At 43.3% G+C, this 25,319-nt stretch overlaps 1 protein-coding gene across 8 annotated transcripts in view; it reads right to left on the bottom strand.

Moving 5' to 3' along the window:
* Positions 1-22,555, bottom strand: part of LOC144889584 (E3 ubiquitin-protein ligase Midline-1-like) — an 86,653-nt gene extending 64,098 nt beyond the window's left edge. For 4 of the 8 annotated variants that reach the window (XR_013621895.1, XM_078770374.1, XM_078770377.1 and 1 more), the window contains exons 1-2: positions 22,420-22,501; positions 5,747-6,388 (exon numbers count right to left, since the gene is read on the bottom strand). Coding sequence is in view for 7 of the 8 variants with exons in the window: in XM_078770374.1 (XP_078626500.1) it covers positions 5,747-6,316 (570 nt within the window). In the remaining variant the exon portion in view is untranslated. Of the gene's footprint in view, positions 1-5,746; positions 6,389-22,419 lie in introns of all 8 variants that reach the window. The other 4 variants (XM_078770373.1, XM_078770378.1, XM_078770372.1 and 1 more) reach the window with 3 other exon arrangements.
* Positions 22,556-25,319: the final 2,764 nt, after the last annotated feature.

The following is a 25,319-nucleotide window of genomic DNA, read 5'->3' as shown; positions in this document are numbered from 1 at the left end:
ATGTCATACCAATCATTATTTGATCTCACATACCTTAGAATATATGCCAATGTATACATATACACAAAGAATATATATTAGGGGGTGCTTACCTTAATTCGTTGTGTAGGGGTGCTTAACTTAATTCTTTGTGTATATATAAACAAATCGGGCACCACTCATGACTCACCCTGTATATCTATATATATCTATATCTATATATCTATATCTATATATATATATATTGTTGCGGATATGAGGACTGTATTTTTTTTGATTGTGTGCTTTATTATTATTATTATTGTTATTCTGCGCCTCCTGCCTCCGGAACTGTGTAAAGGTCAAAGGGCGTCCCATAATTAGTCCACAAGCATACACTTCAGCCAATCATAGAATACCCCTGTTCGATAGTTATATCTTATTCTGTGTTTTAGGGTGTGGCTGTGTCTCCCATTAATAGAAATACTCCATTGCACCAGTGAAAGAGATAGATTCCCTTCATTCCCACTCCCAAAACTTCCATTTCCCCTTTCGTCTTTGCCAGGCCTCGAGTGCCATTGCCAATTACCTCCCTTCCAATTGCCGCCATTGACCACGAGGCAGGGTTGGGGAAGAAAGGCGGGTCCCCACCTCGTCATAGAGGGGAGGAGTGAACCAGCCCTTGCCGACCAACCCAGAACGAGGGGTTGGCTTTAGAGGGCGGAGAGAGAACGTTTTGGGGAGGTTCGCAAAAGGGTCAAGGGTGGGGCTTATATAACCCGAGGCAGAGGCCCCCAGAGAGAGTCGAGGAGGGAGGAGATCAGAAGACAGAAAGGCCTTGAGTTGGACTAAGCAAGAGAGGAAGTTGTTGGACTGGGTGGGACTAAGAAAGAGAGAGAAAGAGTCCTGAAGCTTGTGAGGGAAGGAGAGAGAACCCGTCACACCAACCCCCCACCAGCCGCGTTGGCTCCACCAAGCGTTCACCTCCACCAAGGCTCCACCAAGCTCCGCGTTGGCTCCACCAAGCGTTCACCTCCACCAAGGCTCCACCAAGCTCCGTGTTGGCTCCACCAAGCATTCACCTCCACCAAAGCTCCACCAAGCGTTCACCTCCACCAAAGCTCCACCAAGCTCCGCGTTGGCTCCACCAAGCATTCACCTCCAGCCATCCACCTCCTGCGATTCCTGTCATCATTACCCGCGTGAGTCTGTCTTTTGTTTGTTCTGTCCTGGGTTAATTAAGACTGTAGGTAAGCTAGTATTTTCACTGAGTCACCTGCGTCTTATGTGCTTGTAAATAAACGTGACTGCTTTCTTTTTGCTTATGTGTGTAAATAGTAAATAAATTTAGTAGTATTTCCAAACCTTTCTTTGCCTTCGTCTTCCTCTTTGCATTCGTCGTTTTAGTCTTTTCCCTCATTGAGCAGCCGCGGTGCGATCCGGCCAACGTTTGGGTGGAATCGGGTTCTAATCGGGGAATAACTGTTCGGTCGCGGTAATACACCACCGCTCGGTCTAAATAACATCTTAACCGCGTCCGCAACAATATATATAAGCAAAGATTTGCGGTTGGGAGTAAATCCAAATGACTCCATGGTAAGATCTCCAACCTTTAATTGAACAAACAATGACTCAACGTTAAGTCATTGTTTGTTCAATTAAAGGTTGGAGATCTTACCATGGAGATATATATATATATATATATATATATATATATATATATATATATATATATATATATATATATATATATATACTGAAACGCAAAAGAAACTTACCACCTTTGAAACCTTTAAATATCAACAATAACACTGCGTGTAGTAAATGTGTGAACTTATTTGTGGACAATAGTGTCCTCACTGTCAGACAAAACGGTCACGGATGGTCACTTGAACCTTCAATGGTCACTTCATAGCACAGCTGTTGAACAGCCGTTTTGACTGTCAGTGATTAGCCAAGGGGTACGGGATGATTTTAATGAGCTGCACGTGATGTCTTGATATTGGCTTTAAAAAGGCCAGTGCAAAATGGGCATTTTGACCGAAAAATTTGACCATTTTGACCATCTTCAAAAAGACCGAAAACGCAAAAGAAACTTACCACTTGTTTGAAATGTAATAAAATTGTAACAGTTCAAAATAAAACAAACCAACAATTGCTAATTGAAACATTGGCATTTTATTGATGACATGTCAAGTTTTTGACCAAGATACACCATCTCATCAGTTTGTTCTACAGTACAGAACAGCACAGGGTGCAATGTCAGTCCCATTTCAATAGCGTGTGTGGCCACCATTGTTTTGGATACAGGCAGTGCATCGTCGGCGTATACTGCCTACCAGTCTTTGGATGGATTGCTGCTGGATTCTGTCCCACTCAGTCCTCAATGTCTGAAGCAGCTCTGCCCGTGTCTTGGCCCTGCCAACTACGCGTCTCCCAAGCTCATCCCACAGGTGCTCCATGGGATTCAGGTCAGGGGAGAGTGCAGGCCACTGCATGGTGTTGATGTTCTCGCCTTGGAGAAATGCAGTGGTAAAGCGAGCAGCATGGGGACGAGCGTTGTCATGCTGAAAGGTTCTCAGTTCTGGGTGGTCTCAGGTCTCAGGTCTGGGTATTTAAAGGTTTCAAAGGTGGTAAGTTTCTTTTGCGTTTTCGGTCTTTTTGAAGTTGGTCAAAATGGTCAAATTTTTCGGTCAAAATGCCCATTTTGCACTGGCCTTTTTAAAGCCAATATCAAGACATCACGTGCAGCTCATTAAAATCATCCCGTACCCCTTGGCTAATCACTGACAGTCAAAAGGGCTGTTCAACAGCTGTGCTATGAAGTGACCATTGAAGGTTCAAGTGACCATCCGTGACCGTTTTGTCTGACAGTGAGGACACTATTGTCCACAAATAAGTTCACACATTTACTACACGCAGTGTTATTGTTGATATTTAAAGGTTTCAAAGGTGGTAAGTTTCTTTTGCGTTTCAGTATATATATATAGACACACACACACACACACACATATACAGTCACGTGAAAAAGTGAAGTTTTGACTTTTTCAACATATTTCAACATACAGCTATTTGATCTTCATTTCAACAAGATTGATAGATAAAGGTGATATAATATAACAAATATCATTCATTCATTTACATTTTGGAGTCCAATGTATAATTTAAATAAACAACAACACAACATGCATTTTAAGGCCATTTTCCCTGCTAGAGCGGGGGTTAGCCTTGCGGGCCCCATGACAATCTTCTCCATTTTGCCCTATTTTCTGCATCTCTCCTTGTTAACCCCATTGCCCGCATTTCTTCTTCCACCATCTTTAGCCAAGTCTTTCTCGGTCTTCCCCGTCCTCTACTTCCTTCTACATTCATTTCCATCACTCTTCTCAACCAGTCATTTTTATCCTTCCTAAATGCATGATCAAACCATCTCAACCTGTTCCTCTTCACAGCATCAATCACAGGCTCTATTCCCATCATTTTTCGCAGTTCATCATTTGTCTTCCTCTCTCTCAACGATACTCCACACATCCACTGAACCATTCGCATTTCCACCCTTTCCAACCTTCGTTGCTGCTCTTCGTTCATTACCCACGTCTCGCTCCCATAAATAAAATATAATTATAATTTAAATTTTATTTAAATATAATTTAAATAAACATAAGTGCAAATTTCGCATGTGGAAAAAGTAAGTACACCCTTGGCTCTAATAGGTGGTATTGCCCCCATTGGCAGAAACAACTTCAAGTAGGCGTTTCTTATAACTGTCTACCAATCTCTGACATCGACTGGGAGAAGTTTTTTTCCCACTCCTCCATGCAGAATTCTTTCAGCTGTGTGATGTTTGAGGGGTTTCTTGCATGGAAAGCTCATTTCAAATCCCCCCACAACATCTCGATGGGATTTAGTTCCGGGCTTTGACTTGGCCATTCCAGAACCCTCCATTTCTTTCTTTTCAGCCATTCCTTGGTGGATTTACTGGTATGTTTAGGGTCATTGTCATGTTGCAAGGTCCACCTTCTGTTGAGCTTTAATTTTCCGACAGACGGCCTCACATTATCCTGCAGCACCCTCTGGTGCAATTAAGAATTCATAGTGGATTCTATGATGGTGAGCTGCCCAGGCCCTGATGCAGCAAAGCTGCTCCAAACCATAATATTTCCACCACCATGCTTTACAGTTGGTATCAGGTTCTTGTGGTCAAATGCTGTCTTTGGTTTTCGCCAAACATGTCTTCTGGTACTGTGGCCAAATAGCTCTACCTTTGACTCATCTGTCCAGAGCACATTGTTCCAGAAGTTCTGGTCTTTGCCTCGGTGTTCATTGGCAAACTTTAGTCTTGCCCTGATGTTCTTTCTGGACAGCAAAGGTTTCCTCCTGGCACACCTCCCATGTCGATCAAATTTGTGCAGCCTCTTTCTCATGGTAGACTCGTGCACTTTGACATCAACAGTGGCAAGAGCTACCTGTAGGTCCCGTGATGACATTCTGGGGTTCTTAGAGACTTCTTTCAACATCTTGCGGTCTGCTCTCAGGCTGAACTTGCTGGGGCGGCCTGGCCTGAACAAGTTGGCAGTTGTTTGGAATCTTCTCCACTTGTAGATGATCTTCCGGACAGTCGAGTGATTGATTTCAAATTGTTTGGAGATCTTTTTAAATCCCTTCCCAGACTCGTAGGCATCTTTAACCTTCTTTCTGAAGGCCTCAGAGAGCTCTTTTGATCTAGGCATGGTGATGCTGCACACTTCAACAACAAAGAGCAAACCAAACTAAATGTCTGAGGTTTAAATAAAACAGGTTCCTCCAAGATCCTCTCTAACGATGTTCTAATCATTTGCACCTGAGCTGGTGCACCTGATTCTAATTTTAGGTATTTGAAGTAGTGATAAATGTAGGGGTGTACTTACTTTTTCCATATGCGAAATTTGCATTTATGTTTATTTAAATTATACAATGGACTACAAAATGTGAATGTTTCATGATATTTGTTATATTATATCACCTTTATCTGTCAATATTGTTGAAATGAAGATCAAATAGCTGTATGTTGAAATATGTTGAAAAAGTCAAAACTTTACATGGGGTGTACTTACTTTTTCACGTGACTGTATATATATATATAATATATGTATCTCTGTGTGCAGTGTCTGTGTTGTCACTGGACTACTCCCTCAAACTTTTGTTTCCGTGGTTGTGAAGTGTTTTTAATAACGTGGTGGTGAGGTGTTTTGAATACACACACACACACACACACACACACACACACACACACACACACACACACACACAAATAAAAACTCATCTTCTGTTCTCTTGCCTCATATTCATAATTTGATATCAAATCCAATTTTTTTGAGTATATAGCAATAACAAATTTCACTTCACTGTTCCAATACACTGTACATAGTATGTGATTGCACTGCACATAGTATTGAAGGGCACTGTACATAGGATGTGATTCTGGAAATGGGCTGATATGGAATAAGGAAGGTGAAATGGCAGGAGGTACCTGGAGAAAAAGGTAAAGTACAGCTCTAGGTTTAGCAAGTGAAAAATATTCTCATCTCATGACATTGAGGCAATAACGATTGGATCGAGATTGTAAATTTGTACATTAAAAATTCAGGTCCAACTGCAAGAAGACTATATTTCATGATTTATTGAAAAAAAAATTTTTGAGAAGTTTAAGAAAAAATATCTCCCCACCTTACAATAAATGTGAAAATGATTCACACAAAAAATTGGAATTAATCATATCGAGTGATGAAAAATAGTGTGAAACACAAACCTTGAGTTCAGTATGAGCAATCTTCACAGCAACAACTTTGTGGTCCTGATGTTGTCCATCCATGCACATCGGGCACATCAATTTCCCATCATCGATACAGTAGAGTTGAATTGCATTTTTGTGCTCGGAGCATCTCAGTTCTCCCACATCTTTTCCCGGCTCGACCAGTTTGTGTCTTTTCTGTTGATGAGGCTTCACGTGCTTCTCACAACATAGGATCTGACACGGGACACACAGCTTGACCGCCTCTCTTTTACACAACTCACAGTGAATTCCACTCTCTTGCGCATCAACCCTCGATCCGAGTTCTCTCTGTCTCATCTTCACCTGTTCTACCAATCTGGCAAGCATCACATTCTTTTTGAGTTTTGGCTTTTGAGGAAAAACCTCACGGCAATTTGGACAAGAAAAGGTTCGAACTTGTTTCCCGGTTTCCCAATATTTCTCAACACATAAATGACAAAACGAGTGGCCGCATGCCAGTGTTACAGGCTCGGTTAAGAGGTCGATGCACACAGTGCATGTGAGTTCATCGGTACTAACTCCAATATTAATTGAAGAAGAAGCCATTCCGTTGGGATCAGAGAACTGCTGGGATCAACGAAGCATGTGCAGCAGAGTTGAAACCTGCATGTGGAGAGTCTGAAAAAAATTCAAAAGAACAAAACAAGTAAACCAAAGAGAACAATTACATCATATATAGCCGTGGCCAAAAATATCGGTACCCTTGCATTTTTTTCAAATAATGCACCATTTCTTTCAGAAAATTGTTGAAATTTAAAAATATTTTGGTATTCACATTTGTATTTCTTTTGTTTACAGTGGAACAAAACAAAACAAGCTGAAAAAAATTACTAAATCTTAGCTTATTCCACACAGAAATCCTAAAATTGCCCGGACAATATTATTGGCACCTTTTAGAAGTTGTTAGAAATAATTAAATTTCAAGCAGGTGATTCTGCTTTACTTTGGAATTGAACTCACCTGAGGTGAGTTGCAGGTGCATGCAATATAAAAATCACTCATTCAACCAGTTTGAATGGAGAAGAGGAGTCATTCTGCTTTTTTGTGTCACTGTGTGTACTGCAATGAACGTGGAGAAAAGAAAGAAAACCAAAGAATTGTCTGAGGAGGTGAGACACAAGATTGTAGCCAAGCATTGAAATCTCAAGACTACAAGTCCATCTCCAGAGACGTTGATGTTGCTGTGTCCACCGCACACAATGTTATCAGGAAGTTTAAGGCCCATGGCACTGTAGCTAAACTCACTGGACAGGGCTGCAAGAGAAAACTTGATCGAAGATCGCAGCGAAGGATTGTTCGAATGGTGGAGAAAGCACCTCGACCAAATGCCAAACAAATTCAAGCTGACCTTCAGACACAAGGTACGACAGTTTCAACTCGCACCATCTGTTGCCAACTCAATGAAAGGGGGTTCTATGGTAGGAGACCCAGGAGGATCCACTGCTGAAAGAGACATAAGAAAGCCCGGTTGGAGTTTGCCAAAACACACCTGAAGAAGCTAAAATCTTTCTGTGGACAGATGAGACCAAATTAGAGCTTTTTGGGAAAGCACATCATCTCTACGTTTACAGAAAACAAAATGAAGTCTTCAAAGAAAAGAACACCTTCCCTACATGAAACATGGAGGACGTTCAGTGACGTTTTGGGATTGCTATGCTGCCCTGGCACTGGGTTCCTTGAATGTGTGCACGGCATCATGAAATCAGGAGATTGCCAAGGTATTTTGGAGTGCAATGTTGAACCCAGTATCAGAAAGCTGGGTCTCCGTCGAAGGTCATGGGTCTAGCAGCAGGGCAATGACCCCAAACACACTTCAAAAAGCACCCAGGAATGGTTAAGACAAAACGCTGAACTGTTCTGAAGTGGCCAGCAATGAGTCCAGATCTAAATCCCATTGAACACCTGTGGGGAGATCTGAAAACATCAGTTGGGATGATGGGAAAACAGCAGGCACACTTCAAATCTGGGAGAACTGGAGCTGTTTGCACAAGAAGAGTGGGCCAACCTGCCAGTAGAGAGGTGAAGGAAACTCATTCATGGCTATAGGAAGCGATTGACTGCAGTTGTTTTGTCCAAAGGTTGTGCTGCCAAATATTAAGGCCATGGTGTCAATAATTTTGTCAATGCCATTTCTTTTTATTATCTGATTTAAATGGATATATTATGTTCTGAATTAAAAACAAAGGTTCTGTAATATTAACAGGGAAATATAGAACTGTGGAGACCAAATACTTTTGTCAATTTCAACGTATTGTCGTGCAACCGCCGAAATTAATATCTGGCGGTCGCGGATGCCGATCATGAAGGCTTTAACTCCGAAGCGGAAACTCAATGGCGGATTCCAAAACCTAAAGCCCCTAAGCGCGCAGAATGGAGGGAAGCGGCGAGAGTCCCCGCCGCCTTAACTATCAAATCAATCAGGAAACTGCATTCAGATATTATGTACAAAAAGTAATATAAGGGTTTATTCAATGAAAGCAAGGACAGGAAAAGCATGCGTCGGTAATAAAATATCCTAAATCGGGATCCCGCACACCTACTTCAGAAACACGAGGGGAATATGAATTAAAGAAAAGAACACGTCATGTAAAATGTATACGCAGAGCTCGGCTTATCTGTCTCGTCGTTGGCTTTGGCCGCCGTCCAACATGCGGCTCCGTTCGGCGCCGATGTACCCACGAGGCCGCGCTCCAAGCTCCGATCCTCTCGCCGCCCATGAGGTCCGTGCACCAAACTCCAAAGCACCCAACGCAGGCCAGCGACTTCACACGAGGTCGATCCCCACACGAAGCACGAAAAGACAGGAACGGAGAGAATGCAGGTGTGACCGCACGTCTCGTCCTTCCAAGTCGCTTCTCAACTGCTCACTGCCAACTGCGCACTGCAAAACTAACTCTCGACCACGAATCAAACTGCCCTCGACTCAGGAATGTCACTCTCTACTGAACTGCCAGGGGCCAGGAGTGAACTCGTCTCAACTCAACACCAACTCGTGACTCAACTGTTCGACTCTCTCGTGCACATGAAGTCTTGCTCAACTCCTGCTCAACTCGGGATCAGATCTGAACTGCTCGAAATGGCATCCGGCTCCCGCTAATATCTCCGGCCGGTGACGTCAGCTTTGGCACACTAAAAGTCCAACTCAGGATCGCACCGGGACTCTCTCAAGCTGTGCACTGCGAACCGTGAACTCAAAAACCTTCTCACTGCCAGGAATGTCACTCAACTGACAGTCCTACTCCATCTGAACTGCCCGAAATGGCGTCCGGCCCCCGTTCATATCCATGGCCGGTGACGTCAGCATTGGCGCACTGCTCTGCCAATCAGAGCCTCCATCGACTCGCCGGCTCGTCCAGGGGCACGCCCACTGCGCCACTCTCACTCCCGTCCCTGCTCCTTGTGTTATAGCACGTGCTATGCAAAGCGGGTAGGCCTCTCGGAGGTGCAAATGGTGGCGGCCGGGTGGCGGTGTTCTGGCCTGCTTTCTTCCGAAGTCATGTCAGGGGGAAAGGGCGTCATTAGTGTTGTACGAAGGGAATCCTAACCAATGTCTATGTGGTCTGCAGTGCCATAAGGGACAAAGGTTTGATTACCAGGTGAGACATACAAGGGCTCTTCTCATTAACCCCTACACTACCTATCACTCGAATCTCCTGGTAGATCCACAGTTATACACCTTAACCGACAAAACGCCTACACATGGACTTATTACAGGTAGTGTTCCTTACTGCGACACATGAAGCATGTTACCTACTCAGATCTACTCTGCTCTACATATATCACTACCCAAATTCGTAACAGTATTTTAGAGAAAATTGTGAGTTACTTGAAAAAAGTGCAAGGTGCCAATATTTTTGGCCATGACTGTATAATAATCAAACAATCCAAAATTCAAAGTACAAACTTAAGTCAAATTGCGAGCTTTACATCTCCATTCAAAAGATGGAATCCTTAAAGATGTATCTCCCTTTGCCAAGAGTGTTCCAGAAAAGCATTCTTTGGTAAATGCAAACCCAGGTATCAAAGCCAAAACAAGCAACTAAATGGCAAGAATTTTCAATCAAGAAAGATGTTGAACTAGAATGGCACTCGGTACATCCAGAACATATCTCCACCAGGCTGAACAGTTTATGTTTTGTATCCGACTGATAAACAGGATCTGGATTCGGACCTGAACCCAAATCGAATCGGATTGTTCTCGTCACCTGCCCAACTTATCCACCAAGTTTTGTCATAATCAGTTTCCAACTTTTTGAAATATCATGCTAAATCTCGTTTTTGGCCCCATCTCTCAATGGTGAAGAATCACAAAATGATTAAATCATTCACTATCTGGATTTGAGATGAAACTAATTTGTCTTCATCACACAACCAATCTGTCCATCAAGTTTCATCATAATCAGTCCATAACATTTTGAGATATCGTGCTATCTATCGTGTTTGCCACATCGCTCAATGGTGAAGAATCAGTTGAAAAATTTCTAATATCCGGATCTGAATCTTTACTAAAATTGAATCAATTCATCCTTGTCGAACACCCAACATGTCCACCAAATTTCGTCCGAACCCGTCAATAACGTTTTGAGCTATCCTGCTCACAGACAGTTTATATATAGTATATATAGTGCACACAGTATAAAACAGTTTATGTATATACACAGTATAATACAGTTTATATATACACCGTATAATACAGTTTATATATACACAGTATAATACAGTTTATATATACACAGTATAATACAGTTTATATATACACAGTATAATACAGTTTATATATACACAGTATAATACAGTTTATATATACACAGTATAATACAGTTTATATATACACAGTATAATACAGTTTATATATACACTGTATAAAACAGTTTATATATACACAGTATTGTTACGGTTTTGGAATAAAGGATAATCCCCCTCGTAGGTAGACGCACCACAACATGAAGCCTCGTGATAGTGTAGTTATTTCTTAGTGAATGTAAGCATAGTCCTTTCCCGTGTTAGTTTTGTGTTGAGCAGGCCTGTGAGTAGGGTGGTCTTTTGGCGCTGAAATGCCACGTGGCAGGCCTGAACAAGTCTGGCAAGGCCGAAGGGGGGAGCTGCAGGGGGAGTGGCCGGTAAGCAATGAGCCACCAATCAGAGCTCGAGGGGAGTGGCTGACAACGGGGATGAGAGGTGGGGCTTGGAACATTCGAGTAAGGCCGGGGCGGAGCCATAAAACCCTGCTCCGAGCCCCCCATCTTAGAAGAGTTGAGTCGTGTGCACAGTTTGGAGAACGCAAGGAGTTGAGCTGGAGTGCGCGTCGGAGAGAGAGAACGCGCAAGAGAACGAGTCAGAGTGTTGGACTTGAATCACTGAAATAGCCGCGCGGTACACGAATCCCCCGTGCCCCGTGCCCTGCGCTGTATTAATCGCGCTTGGGAAGACGATCCATTCTGGGCCACAGACGCGCGATCTCCCTGCCTGCCTTTTCCTGCATACGTGCTGTGACCGCCAGAGGGCCACGCCGGGCGAGCTGCCCCAGAGCGACCGACGGCAAAGCAAGCTTGGCACACGAACGTCCTCCTCCTTCTCCCCGTGTGCGTGAGTGGGCCCTGTGTCTGGATATGTTAACATTGTTAAGCATCTGCTCTGTGTCCCCTTTCCTTATCCTGATCACTGTACATTGTGTAAATAAATTGTGTTCTTCCTCTGATTTGACCGTTCCCGTCGCTTCCATTAATTGGCCTCGCATGGTACGAATAGAACCGCACAAATCGGGTTCCATAAAAGTAACGGCACGAGTCACGTGATACGCATACCTCTTGGGCGTACTCGATTAAGCGTGGCTCGTGCGAGGTCCGGTCCCCGCTTTCGTGGCAGCATGGGTTAAAGGTACGTGCGGCGTCGACCGGACACCCTTTTTTTTTCTTTCTTTTTTGTATACTGAATCGAGGCTCGTGAAAGAGCTGACATTTACTTCACAAACAAATCAATCAGACAAACAAAATATATAAAAAGAGGGAGTGGAAGACAAGAGAAGGGGAAGCACACAAACACTTGAGAGCACACAACATTTAAGAGCAGGGAGATGTGTGGGAGGGAGAGTGCTTGGGGGGAGGAGGCGTGGGAAGGGGGGGGGTGGGGTGGGAGAAGTATAAAACACAAGGACACCAAGGACTTCCAGGACAGAAGTTGGTATTTCAAAAAAGTGGAATTGGGGTGAAATTAGCGGGGATAGAAAAGATCAAGGTTTTGGATGGGGGAAGATAAGAGATGGTGGTGAACAGCTGTTTTAAAGACCTGGAGGGTGGAGTGGGATTGAAGAGAGTGAGGGAGTTTGTTCCAGAGGTGGGAGAAAAGAGGAATGAAGGAGTGAAGGTGAGCAGAGAGTCTTGATTTTGGCAGTTTAACCATAAGAGGGTTGCAGGCAGATCTTGTGCGACCTGTAGGAATATTTGCGGGACAGAGCCCAGAGAGAGCTGGGGGGGGGGGGGCAGGGCCAGAGAGGAGTCGGTAGAAGACGGAAAGACCACCAACCTGCCTGCGGTGAGTGAGTGAGAGGCCCTTGGAGTTAGCTTCATCATGGGAGATTCCAATGATTCTGAATGCTTTGGTTTCAACAGCGTGAAGACGAGCTAGGTGTGAGGCAGGAGCACCAGCCCAGAGGGGAGAGCAGTATTCCATTGAGCTGCGGATGAAAGCCTTGTATGTGGTGAGGAGCTCAGGTGTGCCAAGGAAGGACTTCGCACGACGGAGGATGCCCAGTCGGCGACTGGCTTTGGAGGCCAGATTTGAAATGTGGTTTTCCCAGGAAAGATCATGGCAGATAGTGAGACCCAAAAGCTTGAGTGACAGAACTTCTTGGAGAGGTTTATTCAGAAAGTGGATGGGAGGGTTGTCCAGTCGGTCTTTTCGGAGAGACATCGTAAGAGTGTGAGATTTGTCAGGATTGAAAGACATGTTCCACTTGTTTGCCCAGTCTGTGATTTTGTCCAGGTCTGCAGAGAGTGAGGAGGCTGCAGACTGCCGATCTGAGGGATGAAGAATGGAGCGACAGAGAGTAGAGTCATCAGCAAAGAGATAGAGAGGATTTTCAAGAGAGTCAGAGAGATCATTGATGAAGACCAGAAAAAGCACAGGGCCCAGAACACTGCCTGTGGGAACTCCAGCCTGAACAGGAAGAGGAGATGAGAGAAACCCATTCAGGGCCACACGTTGACTACGACTAGAGAGGAAGTCCGCCAGCCATGCGTGGAGATTTCCATGGATACCAACAGAGGAGAGTTTGGTGAGCAGAGCGGGGTGCCAGACCGTATCGAAGGCACGTGATACGTCAAGGGAGACAGCTCTGATTTCCTGTTTGGCATTGAGGACCTCCATCCATTGTTGAGAAAGCAGAAGCAGCATGTCCAGAGTAGAGTGACCAGAGTACAGTCAGAGTAGAGTGACCAGTAGAGTGACCAGGTTTTCACGCTTGCTGCGGAAGTGGCGATTCGGCCTCGTGGACATGAAGACCCAGGGGGAAAAAGGGGTTTAATCCCCCCTTTGTAACGTGGAATGGGCTTCGGGAGATCCGCAACAGTATAATACAGTTTATATATGCACAGTATAATACAGTTGATATATACACAGTATAATACAGTTTATATATACACAGTATAAAACAGTTTATATATGCACAGTATAATACAGTTGATATATACACAGTATAATACAGTTTAAATATACACAGTATAATACAGTTTAAATATACACAGTATAAAACAGTTTATATATACACATATATGATTTAGGATTTATTTTTATTATTAAATTATTTTATTATTTTATTACAATACATAATTTATTATTATGATTTATGGGAGTGAGACATGGGTAATGAACGTAGAGCAGCAACGAAGGCTGGAAAGGGTGGAAATGCGAATGGTTCGGTGGATATGCGGAGTATCGTTGAGAGAGAGGAAGACAAATGATGAATTGCGAAAGATGATGGGAATAGAGCCTGTGATTGAGGCTGTGAAGAGGAACAGGTTGAGATGGTTTGGTCATGTGTTGAGGAAGGATGAAAGTGACTGGTTGAGAAGAGTGATGGAAATGAATGTAGAAGGAAGTAGAGGACGGGGAAGACCGAGAAAGACTTGACTAAAGATGGTGGAAGAAGAAATTCGGGCAAAGGGGGTTAACAAGGAGAGATGCAGAAAATAGGGCAAAATGGAGAAGTTTGTCATGGGGACCGCAAGGCTAACCCCCGCGCTAGCAGGGAAAATGGCCTTAAAATGCATGTTGTTGTTGTTGTTGTTGTTGTTGTTGTATATACACAGTATAAAAAAGTTTTTATATATACACAGTTTAAAACAGTTTATATATACACAGTATAATACAGTTTATATATACACACAGTATAAAACAGTTTATATATACACAGTATAATACAGTTTATATATACACAGTATAATACAATTTATATATACACAGTATAAAACAGTTTATATATACACAGTATAAAACAGTTTATATATACACACAGTATAAAACAGTTTATATATACACAGTATAATACAGTTTATATATACACAGTATAAAACAGTTTATATATACACAGTATAAAACAGTTTATATATACACAGTATAAAACAGTTTATATATACACAGTATAAAACAGTTTATATATACACAGTATAATACAGTTTATATATTCACAGTATAAAACAGTTTATATATACACAGTATAAAACAGTTTATATATACACAGTATAAAACAGTTTATATATACACAGTATAAATGTTTATATATACACAGTATAAAACAGTTTATATACACACAGTATAATACAGTTTATATATACACAGTATAAAACAGTTTATATATACACAGTATAAATGTTTATATATACACAGTATAAAACAGTTTATATATACACAGTATAATACAGTTTATATATACACAGTATAAAACAGTTTATATACACACAGTATAATACAGTTTATATATACACAGTATAAAACAGTTTATATATACACAGTATAAAACAGTTTATATACACACAGTATAATACAGTTTATATATACACAGTATAAAACAGTTTATATATACACAGTATAAAACAGTTTATATATGCACAGTATAAAACAGTTTATATATACACAGTATAAAACAGTTTATATACACACAGTATAAAACAGTTTATATACACACAGTATAATACAGTTTATATATGCACAGTATAAAACAGTTTATATATACACAGTATAGTTCAGTTTATATATGCACAGTATAAAACAGTTTATATATACACAGTATAGTTCAGTTTATATATATCTACAGCATAGCAATTATCATTAGTGATACAAACACAATTGCAAATAAAATCTCAGTAATAACTTGACACAGACGATTTATTCACCAGTAATAACTTGATGACCAAGGATTTATTCACCAGTAATAACTTGATGACCAAGGATTTATTCACCAGTAATAACTTGATGACCAAGGATTTATTCACCAGTAATAACTTGATGACCAAGGATTCATTCACCAGTAATAACTTGATGACCGAGGATTCATTCACCAGTAATAACTTGATGACCGAGGATTCATTCACCAGTAATAACTTGATGACCGAGGATTCATTCACCAGTAATAACTTGATGACCGAGGATTCATTCACCAGTAATAACTTGATGACCAAGGATTTATTCACCAGTAATAACTTGATGACCAAGGATTCATTCACCAGTGTTACGGATTTATGTGAATTTAGGTGAATTACTATTCAGGTCTTTGCTTATTAATGTGTAGTCGATTAAAGGTTGTTGTGATTAAAGGGTCAGGAGCCCTTCTGGGAAAAAGGAGACCGGAATCGGAAGGAGAAAAGACACGAGGTCCGGGAGAAGCGGCGATCTTCCTCTTCCTCTCCGAGCTCCGACGCGAGCGGTATCGATATTGAGCAGCGTGGGGGACGCTGCGTTTGAAAGCCCGTCTGGCAAAAGGAGTTACCTGCGCGGGGTAATTACGCCTTTACACGTCAAGTTGCCGTGGGTTCATGCACGGAACCAAGCGTCCGGCACAGTTCGCCTCACCGTCTACAAGGACGCGTACGGGTCGCACCTTGGGCCTCGCGCGCTGGGCAAGCCGCGCGTTGCTTTGCCCGCTTTGCTTGGCAAGGAGGTGTGTGCTGCAGCCGTTGTTCCCGGTACGTGACGTGCACGTTTGGGAGCACGTCAGCCAGGGGTTCGTTCAACCGCCCGTGTGCGGAGAAGCCGACCTTCACCTTGGTCTGGAGGGACCCAGAGACATTGTGAGGGACAGTGACCAAAAGGGGTCGTGAGTGGGGAAAGGGGGGACATATATAAGATGGCCATCTTAGTAATATTGGATTGATTGTTGATGGTTGTTGATTGCTTGGGGAATATATTATTGATTACTCCGGATCCTTGGTGTGGGGTTTCTTATTGACTGGAATTCATATTGATTGCGTTACGAAAGCGTATAAATCATAGATCTTTCTGGCGGAGTTCCTCTCACGGTCCGGGGGTCACCGAGACCAGGTAGTCACCGGGAGGACCACGTAACAGAAATTGGGGGCTCGTCCGGGATCTATAAAATTTTCTAAATTTTAGTCCGGGAAAGAATTCCCAAGAGTGGGAACTTTTCCAACGTTCCTAAAATTGTTTTGCTCTGTCGACAAAACAACAACAACAAAAAAAAAAAAAAAATAATAACAATAGCAATAATAGTAATACTGTTGCTTTTCTTTGTTGGAAATTTCTGGGGTGAAGGTTAACAGGTGTTAACGATAGGCACCATGGCGTTTGTGGCACAGAACTTTGCGGTAACCCCGAGTGAGGCACAGTTCCGAGCGTTACTAAAATCGGACCTCTTGAAATTGGCCAAACATTTTAACTTGGAGGTCCGAACTAATTTGAGGAAGGCAGAGTTGCAGACCACGGTGATACAGTCTATGGTGGGATTAGGAACATGGGACGAGTTAGCCTGGGAGTGGCTACCTGAAGAACCAGAAGACGTTGAGCTCCGGAAACTGGAGTTGCAATTACGGAGCCAGGAACGGATCAAAGAAGAGGAAAGGAAAGCAGAAGAGAGGAGAGAAGAGAAACAAGCAGAGGAAAGGAGAGTGGAAAGAGAACTCCAGGAAAGGTTAAAAGAAGAAGAAAGGAAAGCAGAAAAGGAAAGAGCAGAAGAAGAAAGGAAAGCAGAAAAGGAAAGAGCAGAAGAAGAAAGGAAAGCAGAAAAGGAAAGAGCAGAAGAAGAAAGGAAAGCAGAAAAGGAAAGAGCAGAAGAAGAAAGGAAAGCAGAAGAGAGGAGAGAAGAGAAACAAGCAGAGGAAGGGAGAGTGGAACGAGAACTCCAGGAAAGGTTAGAAGGGAGAAAAGCAGAGGAGAGGAGAGCTGCCAGGGAGCTCGAAGCAGAGGAGAGAAAAGCCGAAAGGGAGTTGAAGGAACGTGATCTGGCGCTTCAGCAAGAGATTAAATTCAAGGAGCTGGATTTAATGAGAGAACGGGGAGAGGTACCACCCTTGCTGACGGGGTCGACACCTAGCCAGAACACCTGGGATGTGGGCAGACATGTGAGGCTGGTTCCACCCTTCAGTGAAAAGGAAGTCGCTAAATTTTTTCCACACTTTGAAAAAGTGGCTCGACAGTTAAACTGGCCGGAGGAGGCCTGGACCGTACTAGTGCAAAGTGTGCTGGTGGGTAAAGCTCAAGAGATTTATTCGGCGCTACCAATGGACCAATGTGCAGATTATGAGGTATTGAAGAAGCACATCCTCAAAGCGTATGAGTTGGTTCCTGAAGCGTACCGGCAAAAATTCAGGAATGCCAGGAAGAGGGAGAGTGAGACCCATGTGGAGTTTGCCAGAGTGAAAGAAAACATGTTTGATCGGTGGTGTGAGTCGAAAGGAGTCGGGAACGACTTCGAAGCATTGCGTGACTTGATGCTGGTGGAGGAATTTCAACAGTGTGTCCACGAGGACATCAAAGTGTACCTGCAGGAAAAGAAAGTACCAAAGTTGTGGGACGCAGCCACCATGGCAGATGATTATGCCTTAACACACCGGATAGGGGTCCACGAACCTAACTCCTCGCCTAGACTTCAGCAGGGGAGTTATGGAACACCCGGTGCGGAGAACGACAATACATGGCGGCGGCCTCGAGAGGATTATGGGGACAACGCGGATACCCCACCTGTTCGAAATCAGAGGGCTACGGGCCCAAGACAAACTTATTTCCCGGGGGGCCCGAGGCAGACCACGAGTTTTTCCTCCGGGCCGACTTGCGCCTTTTGCAAAAAACCTGGACACTTGATGTCCAGTTGTTACCTCATGAAAAGGGAAAACCCAGAGCGGAGTCTGACTATTACAACTCCGAATGCGATGGCAAGCGTAAGAAATCGCCCACAGAAGAGTTACCAACCATTTATTTATGAGGGGTTGGTCTCACTCAAGGGAGACTTGACTAACCCAAGACCTGTTAGGGTATTGAGGGACACAGGAGCCCATCAATCCTTAATGCTTGAAGGCATTTTGCCATTGTCAAAGAGTACCGCAACTGGTGATAGTGTTCGGTTACAAGGGATCGGTGGCTGTGTTAGTGCCGCACTTCATGTCATCCATTTGGAATCCGATTTGGTGTCAGGACCGGTCACCGTCGGTTTACAAGCCACGCTTCCTGTAGAGGGAGTATCTGTGATTATCGGGAATGATTTGGCCGGGGGGCAAATTTATGGTAACCCGAGGGTGGGTAAAGAGCCCCGCAGGGGAAATAACACCACCCCAGCTCGGGATGGCGACAAAAGTTCCAAGTTATTTGTAGGGGGACTGAACTTCAACACAGAGGAAGAAGTTCTGACCTCTGTCTTCAACAGATATGGGCCGCTGGTGGAAGTGCGGGTGGTAAAAGACAGGGAAACGCAACGGTCAAGAGGGTTCGGCTTTGTCACGTTTGCAAGCACAAAAGACGCCAGAGAGGCAGAGAAGAATTGGAATGGTAAGGCTTTGGAGGGTCGGACCATAACAGTAGGGAAGGCCTTTCGTAGGCGTCAAGAGGTCTACAGAAGAGGACAACTTGGCGGTAGTTTTGGGGTTGGCAGCAGCCGATATTACTATGGAGGCTCCCAGAGTTACGGCACCTCCCGAAAGAATGAATGTCAGAGCACTGGCCGAAACGGAGACCGCCAGTCAGGTAACGGCTGGGACAAGGGGTCCCACCGTAACTGTTAGGAGTCTGGAGAAGTTGAAGCACTAGATAAGAGGGAGCCGCCGAGCCGGGGCTCCTACACGGACTAACCGTGAACGCCACGTTCTTCAAGGCGTCCAGGTAGTGAACTTTCCTGCACGGACTAACCGTGAACTCCACGTTCTTAAAGGCGTCCATGCAATGAACGTTCCTCCCCGGACTAACCGTGAACTCCACATTCCTTAAGGCGTCCATGTAGGGAATACTCAGCTGGGCCTCCCGAAAAAGTGCTATCGAGAGGTTTAACGTTGGGGCTTTGGTCACCACCTCTTAACCGTCATTCAAGAGAAACTAGAAGTGGTTGACGCTTGGTCCAGAGTGAATTAATCTGGGGGTTTTGTGAAATTTTGTTGCTTTATTTTTAAGTGATAATTGTGCCCGGGGGGAACTGATGATTTAGGGGGTGTGAGTTATCTGGTTTGTTTATCAAAGTTGGCCGGCAAAGAAAGTTTTCGCTGGCGTCAAACTTTCTTTCTTGAAGGGGGGGAGTGTTACGGATTTATGTGAATTTAGGTGAATTACTATTCAGGTCTTTGCTTATTAATGTGTAGTCGATTAAAGGTTGTTGTGATTAAAGGGTCAGTAGCCCTTCTGGGGAAAAGGAGACCGGAAACGGAAGGAGAAAAGACACGAGGTCCGGGAGAAGCGGCGATCTTCCTCTTCCTCGCCGAGCTCCGACGCGAGCGGTATCGATATTGAGCAGCGTGGGGGACACTGCGTTTGAAAGCCCGTCTGGCGAAAGGAGTTACCTGCGCGGGGTAATTACCCCTTTACACGTCAAGTTGCCGTGGGTTCGTGCACGGAACCAAGCGTGCACAGTTCGCCTCACCATCTACAAGGATGCGTACGGGTCGCACCTTGGGCCTCGCGCGCTGGGCAAACCGCGCGTTGCTTTGCCCGCTTTGCTTGGCAAGGAGGTGTGCGCTGCAGCCGTTGTTCCCGGTACGTGACGTGCACGTTTGGGAGCACGTCAGCCGTGGGTTCGTTCAACCACCCGTGTGCGGAGAAGCCGACCTTCACCTTGGTCTGGAGGGGCCCAGAGACATTGTGAGGGACAGTGACCAAAAGGGGTCGTGAGTGGGGAAAGGGGGGACATATATAAGATGGCGTTCTTAGTAATATTGGATTGATTGTTGATGGTTGTTGATTGCTTGGGGAATATATTATTGATTACTCCGGATCCTTGGTGTGGGGTTTCTTATTGACTGGAATTCATATTGATTGCGTTACGAAAGCGTATAAATCATAGATCTTTCTGGCGGAGTTCCTCTCACGGTCCGGGGGCCACCGAGAGCAGGTAGTCACCGGGAGGACCACATAACACCAGTAATAACTTGATGACCGAGGATTCATTCACCAGTAATAACTTGATGACCAAGGATTTATTCACCAGTAATAACTTGATGACCGAGGATTCATTCACCAGTAATAACTTGATGACCGAGGATTCATTCACCAGTAATAACTTGATGACCGAGGATTCATTCACCAGTAATAACTTGATGACCGAGGATTTATTCACCAGTAAAAACTTGATGACCGAGGATTTATTCACCAGTAATATTCAACTTGATCACCGACGACTTATTCACCAGTAAAAACTTGATCACCAACGACTTATTCACCAGTAAAAACTTGATGACCGAGGATTTATTCACCAGTAATAACTTGATGACCGAGGATTTATTCACCAGTAATAACTTGATGACCGAGGATTCATTCACCAGTAATAACTTGATGACCGAGGATTCATTCACCAGTAATAACTTGATGACCGAGGATTCATTCACCAGTAATAACTTGATGACCAAGGATTTATTCACCAGTAATAACTTGATGACCGAGGATTCATTCACCAGTAATAACTTGATGACCGAGGATTCATTCACCAGTAATAACTTGATGACCGAGGATTCATTCACCAGTAATAACTTGATGACCGACGATTTATTCACCAGTAAAAACTGGATCACAGACGACTTATTCACCAGTAATATTCAACTTGATCACCGACGACTTATTCACCAGTAAAAACTTGATCACCAACGACTTATTCACCAGTAAAAACTTGATGACCGAGGATTTATTCACCAGTAATAACTTGATGACCGAGGATTTATTCACCAGTAATAACTTGATGACCGAGGATTCATTCACCAGTAATAACTTGATGACCGAGGATTCATTCACCAGTAATAACTTGATGACCGAGGATTCATTCACCAGTAATAACTTGATGACCAAGGATTTATTCACCAGTAATAACTTGATGACCAAGGATTCATTCACCAGTAATAACTTGATGACCAAGGATTCATTCACCAGTAATAACTTGATGACCAAGGATTTATTCACCAGTAATAACTTGATGACCGAGGATTTATTCACCAGTAATAACTTGATGCCCAAGGATTTATTCACCAGTAAAAACTTGATCACCGCCGATTTATTCACCAGTAATAACTTGATGCCCAAGGATTTATTCACCAGTAAAAACTTAATCACCGCCGATTTATTCACCAGTAATAACTTGATGACCGAGGATTTATTCACCAGTAAAAACTTGATGACCGAAGATTTATTCACCAGTAATAACTTGATGACCGACGATTTATTCACCAGTAAAAACTGGATCACAGACGACTTATTCACCAGTAATATTCAACTTGATCACCGACGACTTATTCACCAGTAAAAACTTGATCACCAACGACTTATTCACCAGTAAAAACTTGATGACCGAGGATTTATTCACCAGTAATAACTTGATGACCGAGGATTTATTCACCAATAAAAACTTGATGACCGAGGATTTATTCACCAGTAATAACTTGATCATCGACGATTTATTCACCAGTAATATTAAACTTGATGACCGACGATTTATTCACCAGTAATATTAAACTTGATGACCGACGACTTATTCACCAGTAAAAACTTGATCATCGACGATATATTCACCAGTAATATTCAACTTGATCACCGAGGATTTATTCACCAGTAATAACTTGATGACCAACGATTTATTCACCAGTAATAACTTGATGACCAAGGATTTATTCACCAGTAATAACTTGATGACCAACGATTTATTCACCAGTAATAACTTGATGACCGACGATTTATTCACCAGTAAAAACTGGATCACAGACGACTTATTCACCAGTAATATTCAACTTGATCACCGACGACTTATTCACCAGTAAAAACTTGATCACCAACAACTTATTCACCAGTAATATTCAACTTGATCACCGACGACTTATTCACCAGTAAAAACTTGATGACCGAGGATTTATTCACCAGTAATATTAAACTTGATGACCGACGATTTATTCACCAGTAAAAACTTGATGACCGAGGATTTATTCACCAGTAATATTAAACTTGATGACCGACGATTTATTCACCAGTAAAAACTTGATCATCGACGATATATTCACCGTGTCGCTGATATCCCGTGTGCTACTCTCTCCTGTGTGTCCGGTCTGTGAAACGCGCGAACACTTCCGAGAATCAGACGAGCGCCTTTTCCGTAACGTCATTACGAACGTGATGACGTAAGGCCGTACAAGCGCACTCTCGTCCGTGCAGCTGATGCAGGTCCTCACAATACGCAACATACTGAGCCTTCTTTAATTGGGAAGTTTCCACTTATTTTGTGTCTTATTTTTTGAACAACCGAAGTACTCAAGAGGATTTCCACCTTTTGACGTCATGATGACCATTCTTTCTCTGTCCCTTTAAATATCCACTTTGCTCGTCCGATCATTTTACATTTTCAAAAAGATCTTTATTCAGGATCCACGGATTGTTATTCGATCCGATATGATCGTGGTTCGAGTTCGGAAAGTTCCCTTGGACCATCAGCACAGCTCAGCTCGTAGAATGATCTCCGTTCAGTTTTGGGTTCAAACTTTGAAAGGCTTGAATTAATTGTTTTGTGCATTTCAACTCCAATTCGTGAAAGATGGCTTTAAAACGTTTTCTGGCCGACTCCACTTGTAGACACAGGGCCATAGGGTGGATATCTATTATTTTTTTTGATTTCATGACCTGAACCTAGGGATTTGGCAAGAAGAGTGTGGGATGAAGCCTTATGACCTCCAAAACATCTTGTTTTTTTTCACAAGCGATATCGTGGTACCGAGAACCGAGATCATATCATCATTCCGAGAACCGCTGCCCCAAAACACCAGTATACACCAATTGTATGTTACATTTGAAATACCCATTTACACAGTAAAAAAACAACACAAACTATATGATGTCATGTTCACATTGGTCTTGGCAGCAATATTTATTAATTCAGACCCCCAAAAGTAGTAAAAATGTTGTTTTAACGACTTGGTAAAATAACATGCTGTTGATGCATTTATCAGAAAGTCATGTTTTTGGACCTTAAAACCTGCATAATTTTAAATTTTTGTTCAATATTTGTGATTGGTGTTGCTACTACGATCCATGGTGGTTTACCAATGCTATTTTGAAACTGTTAATAGGTCCAATAAGTGTGTAAAGGGTGATATTTTAACCCATCAAAGACAATTACGCGGCGTACAAGCGAACCAGTGCGCATTGACGTCATGATAAACTCGAGATGGGCTAGAGAAGCTCCACCGTCTCAATGTATGAACTCCAGAAGCGAAATGTTGGTTTGGTGTCACTTGCTTCTAAGAATTTGTCAAAGGAGGTTTTGAAGTCTTTGAACTTGTCACTGTTGAGAATGACATGGTAGTTTGGATGTGGGAAAGCTTCAGCTAAGTTTGACAAAAGTTCCTTCACTCTACCCGCTTCATGTTCTGGAATAGATTCAAAATATGCATCCAGGAGCATCTGCTGCATCGCGTCTGACATCAGCTTATGGGCTCGAACTGCCCTGTTGTAATGCTTGCCGCTGAACACTCCATTCACAGACCCCACTGCAACAATCTCTGACTCAACCAGGATGTCTTGGAGACCACCTTCTCGAAATCTCTTTCCAATACAGCCAAGAAAGGACATTGCAGTGTGGAATGCCCCAAGTCGAATTACCAGTCTCTTCATGAACTGTGCATTCTTCCATCTAATGAGCTGTGCCTTGCAATAGATGGCTTGGTCAACGACAATGACGACTGCTTCCAACTGTAACTTGTCGGCGATCTGAACACTTCTCTGCAGTATTGTTAGTACCATATTCATTTCAGTCGGAGTGGCATCAATGACAGGGAGATACCCTATCACGCTCTTTGGTGGAACTTCAACACAAGACAGTAGTTGGTTGAATCCTGTCCAAGATGGCAGAGTCCCGTCAATGTTGTACTTGGTGATGTGGTATGCTAGGTCTATCGTCTTAGGGTGCTGGAGTAATGGGAAGTACGTTGCTCGATCCAATGGAACGCTGGTTGCGAATGGAGCGGGTCCTTCGTTTTTCCCTCCATAATATGTGGCAAGGTTCACTGCAGGTGGCTGCATCGATCTCTCCCGCGTCTTCTTAACTGTAGTGACTGGTGCTGGTTGTACTACTTCATGGGATTGACTTGGTCGCTGTATTATAATCCCATTGGTATTGTGCGTTGTTCCACGCCCAGACAATGTCTCCTCCCCGAAGTCATTATTGTCCCATACGAGTGTGACATGCTTGCCCGCCTGAATGATTGATGGAAGAGCATCCTCTCCACGATGTAGTTCTTGGTTAGCCAGTGCAGTGTCATGATTTAAGACGACAGAGTTTGAGACGCAGTAACCAAACCCGTTCAGTAGGCTGATTAATTGGGCTGAACCTGAGAGATGACGTACTGTCATTGCAAGTGACAAATGTTTGGGCATCTGTTTCCTTCCCTTTGATTGGAGGTATATGATGTCCTGTGCAATTGTGAGAATTCTTCTATGTATTGTAGATTCTATCTTTACAAACTCATCAGAATCAGGTTCGTCTGACACTCCCACCATCCATGCAATAAAGTTATAGAGACAGGCAGGTACAATTGCTTCTGCGGCATTTGTTGTCAGGTGCTCAGAGGTTGGGGGCCATGGCATATTTGGCTTGATCTCATCTATTGCATTTCTCAATTGTAGCGCAGTGAAGTAGTGTTCTCTAAGGTTATTCTCAGTATACCCAGGTTGCTTTGGTGGGGTTGGTTCAGAGTCGGATGTTTGTTCTGTCTCTGTTGTGTCATCACCTGAACCATGCATGGTTTCTTGCAACACTTTCTTTTCTTCAACCAGCACTTCAGTGGAGATGTCATTAACATACACAAGGTGTCCTTGGCAGCGCATATACGGGGTTAGAAAGCATAGTTGTGGAAATGTTTTCATCAGTCTTGTCTTG

The sequence above is a fragment of the Myxine glutinosa genome, chromosome 1, assembly GCF_964187855.1.
Source record: "Myxine glutinosa chromosome 1, kmMyxGlut1.1, whole genome shotgun sequence".
NCBI lineage: Eukaryota > Metazoa > Chordata > Myxini > Myxiniformes > Myxinidae > Myxine > Myxine glutinosa.
Note: the sequence above shows the minus strand (reverse complement) of the source record. Positions and strands in the feature narration are given on the sequence as shown.